The following is a 5,544-nucleotide window of genomic DNA, read 5'->3' as shown; positions in this document are numbered from 1 at the left end:
GAAACATTCTTCTGTAAAATATTATCAACAGATACGCTTAGAGAGATTGTGCAATTCTCTTTAAGGATTCCAAAGTATCCTGCAGGAAATTCGCTGGTAACTCCTTTTGCATCCAACATAGAAAGATTGGTGGGGGTGAATTGTTCCTTAAGCTTAGTGTAAAACTACACGCTTTGGAAGTTTATCGTGCAAATTAATTTCTCTGTTTCAACTCCATTTGTTCTTAGTTTTGCAGCAACACCAAAAATTCAAAGGCGCTAACAATCTTAAGGAACAATTTTTTCTTTTTTCATATTCAATGGCTGCTTCACTAAAAGAGATGACTTCTGACTTTGTGAAATTAGAGAAATTCGATGGAGGGAATTTTATTCGTTGGCAGAAAAAATTGAAATTTCTTCTAACAACACTGAAGGTGGTGTATGTCCTTAACATTCCAAAACCGGAAGAAAAAGAAGATGAAACAATTGCTGAAACTAGAGAGAGACAAAAGTGGGACAATGATGATTATATATGCATGGGACACATCCTCAACGGTATGTGCGATTCGTTGTTCGACATTTATCAGAGCAGTAACTCCGCAAAAGAGTTATGGGAAAAATTGGAATCAAGATACATGCAAGAGGACGCTACAAGTAAGAAGTTTCTTGTTTCTCAATTTAATAATTATAAAATGATAGATGGTAGGTCTGTTATGGAACAAATGCATGAAATTGAACGTATTCTCAATAATTACAAACAACATAATATGCACATGGATGAAACTATAATTGTATCCTCCATAATAGATAAACTTCCTCCTTCTTGGAAAGATTTTAAAAGAACCATGAAGCATAAGAAGGAGGATATTTCTCTTTGAACAATTGGGTAATCACCTTCGTTTAGAAGAAGAGTATCGAAAACAAGATGATACTAAAAGCCAATTTACTCAAGAGAAGGTCCATGTGATGGAGGAAGGAAATTCAAGCAAACATTCCAATAAAAGAAAACGAGATTTCAAAAATTCTCATGAAAACCACAAAGGTTATAACAACCTAAAGAAAAAGAAAGGAAATTGTTATCATTGTGGAAATCCAGGATAATTTAAACATAAGTGCAAATTCTTAAAGAAAAAGAACAAAGATAAGAATTCAAGTGCAATAAAAGAAAATCTTGTTGCTGTTATTTCTGAAATCAACATGATAGAAGATGTTAATTCTTGGTGGATAGACTCTGGTGCTACTCGTCATGTGTGCAAAAATAAAGAACTATTCAAGACCATTAATGAAGAAGATGGTAGTGTTTTGTACATGGGAAATGCTTCTACTGTCCAAGTCAAAGGAAAAGGATCGGTAGAGATTGAATTCACATCTGGAAAAATACTCACTCTTAAAGATGTATTCTATGTTCCTGAAGTTAGGAAAAACTTGATTTCTGTACCTTTACTTAATAAGTATGGTTTCAAATATGTATTTGAGGGAGATAAATTTATTCTCTCCAAAGGGGGAATGTTTGTGGGGAAAGGTTATCTTTGTGAAAATATGTTCATGTGTAATATTGTTAATAATAATAATAATAATGTGATTTCTGCTTATACAGTTGAGTCTTGTGATTTATGGCATATGCGACTAGGACATGTTAATTTTAGTAAATTAAAAGACATGATGAAATCAAGTTTATTTCCTAATTTTGATATAAACTTAAATTCTTGTACCACATGCATGTTAACTAAAATTACAAGACAACCTTTTAAGAGAGTTGAAAGAAATTCTAAAGTATTAGATTTAATTCATTCTGATGTATGTGATTTACATGGTTGGCCTACTGTTGGTGGTAAAAAATATTTTGTCACTTTCATTGATGATTGCACTAGATTTTGTTATGTTTATTTAATGCACTCTAAAGATGAAGTTTTAGAAAAATTCAAAAATTTTAAAGCTCAAGTAGAACTCCAACATGAAACTTTTATTAAATGTTTTAGGGGTGATAGAGAGGGAGAATTCTATCATCCTAATCATTTTGAGTCCACTGGTATTATACATCAAATAACTGCACCCTATTCCCCACAACAAAATGGGATAGCATAAAGGAAAAATAGGGTGTTGGAAGAAATGGTGAATGCCATGTTATCATATTCTGGTTTATCCAAAGGATATTGGGGTGAAGCCATGCTAACTGCATGTTATATACTGAATAGAGTTCCTAATAAAAGGAACAAGATAACCCCATATGAACTCTGGAAGAAAAGAAAACCAAATCTTAAATATTTAAAAGTTTGGGGTTGTAGAGCAATTGTTAAGGTGCCTGAACCAAAAAGAAAGAAATTGGGAGAAAGAGGAATTGAATGTGTATTTCTGGGCTATGCTGAAAACATCAAAGCATATAGATTCATGGTTATTGAATCCAATGACTCATATCCTATTAATACCGTGATTGAGTCACGATATGCAATTTTTCAAGAAAGTAGATTTACCTCAATTCAAAATTGCAAAGACAATGTTCATTATGATGTTCAAAGTCTAGAAAATAATGTATCAAATAATGATATGTTGGGATGTTCAGAACCTAGAAAAAGTAAAAGAATCCGAAAAGTAAAAAATTATGGATCAGACTTCTTCATGTTCCTTGTAGAAGGAAATAATGATTCTATAAATCGTTATGGACCAATTTGCTATAACCTAGAGAATGATCCAGAAACATTTGAAGAGGCAATAAAATCTCAAGATTCAGCCTTTTGGAAAGAAGCCATCCAAGAGGAAATGGACTCGATTATGGGTAATAAAACCTGGAAATTAGTAGATCTCCCACCAGGGTCAAAACCCATAGGTTGTAAATGGATCTTTAAAAGGAAAATGAAAGTTGATGGTACCATTGAAATATTCAGAGCTAGACTTGTCGCTAAAGGATTTACACAAAAAGAAGGAATTGATTATTTTGATACTTACGCACCTGTTGAAAGAATTGCATCAATTAGAGTGCTTATGGCACTCGCTTCCATCTATAAATTTGTCATTTAGCAAATGGATGTTAAAACTGCTTTCCTAAATGGAGAATTGGATGAAGAGGTGTATATGAAACAACCTGAAGGGTTTGTTATCAAAGGCCAAGAACATAAAGTGTGTAAATTAACTAAGTCTTTATATGGGTTAAAACAAGCGCCCAAACAATGGCATCAAAAATTTGACCAAGTTATGTTGGCCAATGGATACAAAATAAATGAATCTGACAAATGTATTTATAGTAAATTCAACAATGAAAAAGGAGTTATGATTTGTTTATATGTGGATGATATGTTAATCTTTGGTACTGAATTAAAAGAGGTAGAAAAGACTAAAGCTTTCTTATCCAAAAATTTTGATATGAAAGACTTAGGTGAAGCATATGTGATTTTAGGGATTAAAATCATAAGAGATGGTGAACATATTGGCTTATCCCAATCTCACTATATTGAAAAGGTGCTTAAGAAATTTGACCATTTGGATTGCAAATCCGTTTCTACCCCATTTGATCAAAATGTTAATTTGCAACCACATAAAGGGTGTCCAATGGCACAACTTGAATATTCAAAGGTAATTGGATGCTTGATGTATGCTATGACATGTACTAGACCTGATATAGCATATGTTGTTGGTAGGTTAAGTCGGTATACAAGTAATCCAAGTAAAGATCATTGACATGCTATTAATAGAGTATTAAAATACTTGAAAGAGACGACTAACTACACTTTAACATATAGTGGATATCCTTTGGTTTTAGAAGGGTATACAGATGCCAGTTGGGTAACATATATAGAAGATCACGCATCCACTAGTGGATGGATCTTCAATCTTGGTGGAGGTGCGGTTTCTTGGGGATCAAAGAAACAGACTTGCATTGCCGACTCCACCATGGCTGCAGAATTTATTGCTCTGGCTGCAGGTAATAAAGAGGCTGAATGGCTAAGAAACTTGTTGTATGAGATACCTATTTGGCCAAAGCCAATAGCACCTGTATCCATACATTGTGATAGTCAATCCACACTATCTAAAGCATATAGCCAAGTATATAATGGAAAATCTAGACATATTGGTATAAGACGTAGCTATGTGAAAGATTTAATTTCAAATGGAGTAATCTCCATAGTATACGTAAGAACTAATAATAATCTTGCAGATCCTTTGACGAAAGGTCTGACAAAAGACATGGTGTTGAAGACATCATTGGGGATGGGTCTCAAGCCCATATCTTATTGATCACCAATAGTGGAAACTCAACTCACACTTGATTAAAATCAAGTCTTGAGTTCAATGATGAAAGTATATTATTAGAGTGATTGAAGTACTTAACAATAGAAACATCCCAATGGGCAAAAAGTACTCAGACCATAAAAGTAAAAGTGATAGGATGAGATTATTCTCTTAATAGATATATAGCATATGTTTGCTGGAATGCTTATTATGGGAGCTTTTCTGATATAGTCTACCTATATGAGAATGAAGTAGGCTGTTTCATAGAGTTCAAGGGCTTGACTCTTAAATTCTCATGAAAAGGATACATGACATAGGGCCTTATCAAATGTGTCATATTTACAATTCTTTTGATAGTATCGAGATTTCATGTGTAAGTTTTGCACACTTGTTCTAATGAGTAGTTGGTTCAAAGCTTGTCTACCAATGTCTATTCGGGATGAGTGAAACCCATATCTTACTAAGTATTGAATCAAATCGTGAGATACCAATATCTGAAACCATGATTTTTCCATAATTATGAGATTTAGTTATTTTGAAAATGGTGAGGGATTGTGAGAAAATTTCCAAAATAATAATTAATTGTATGATTATATTATTTGAATTAATAATATAAATATAAATATTATATTCAAAGTTTTCATATTTCAATTGCATGGTCTATAATAATTATTATTGGTCTAAAGTGCCATTTAATTGGTTTCCTTTCTTTTAGGAGTAGTTGCAACGTATAAACAAATATTTGTTATTCTTATGCGAAACGTTGTTACTAAGTTGCAATTGGAATAGTGCCATGCCTTTTCTAAGAGTTGCTACTGTTTCATAACAGACGTGATTTTCAATATAAATTACAGGTTATGGTCACGGTGGGAAACACACAAAAAAACCAATCTCAATTAATTTCTCATTCTAAATCATCTTTCTCTTTTCTAATGCATGAGAGCAATTGAAAGAAACATTCTTCTGTAAAATATTATCAACATATACGCTTAGAGAGATTGTGCAATTCTCTTTAAGGATTCCAAAGTATCCGGCAGGAAATTCGTCGGTAACTCCTTTTGCATCCAACATAGAAAGATTGGTGGGGGTGAATTGTTCCTTAAGCTTAGTGTAAAATACACGCTTTGGAAGTTTATCGTGCAAATTAATTTCTCTGTTTCAACTCCATTTGTTCTTAGTTTTGCAGCAACACAAAAAATTCAAAGGCGCTAATACTGCCAAACTTTAAGATTGGGACTTTTTTAATTAAAAAATTTATAAATACCATATAGTCATTTAACCATATAAATGGCCTAACAAATATAGAAAAAGATATATTCTATTATAAATGGCATAACAAATA

The 5,544-nt window shown here is 32.6% G+C and overlaps 1 protein-coding gene across 1 annotated transcript; it reads left to right on the top strand.

Annotated features, from left to right (window-relative positions):
* Window positions 1-298: 298 nt before the first annotated feature.
* On the top strand, window positions 299-856 carry LOC127095662 (uncharacterized). Its single transcript, XM_051034318.1, has one exon. The coding sequence runs from the start codon at window positions 299-301 to the stop codon at window positions 854-856; it is 558 nt and encodes a 185-aa protein (XP_050890275.1).
* The last annotated feature ends 4,688 nt before the right edge of the window (window positions 857-5,544 follow it).

Source organism: Lathyrus oleraceus, chromosome 6, assembly GCF_024323335.1.
Source record: "Lathyrus oleraceus cultivar Zhongwan6 chromosome 6, CAAS_Psat_ZW6_1.0, whole genome shotgun sequence".
Taxonomy (NCBI): Eukaryota; Viridiplantae; Streptophyta; class Magnoliopsida; order Fabales; family Fabaceae; genus Lathyrus; species Lathyrus oleraceus.
Note: the sequence above shows the minus strand (reverse complement) of the source record. Positions and strands in the feature narration are given on the sequence as shown.

What these genes read in the sequence shown, in the direction of transcription:
- LOC127095662 (XM_051034318.1), top strand. Translation starts at nt 299, where the DNA reads ATGGCTGCTTCACTAAAAGAGATGACTTCTGACTTTGTGAAATTAGAG.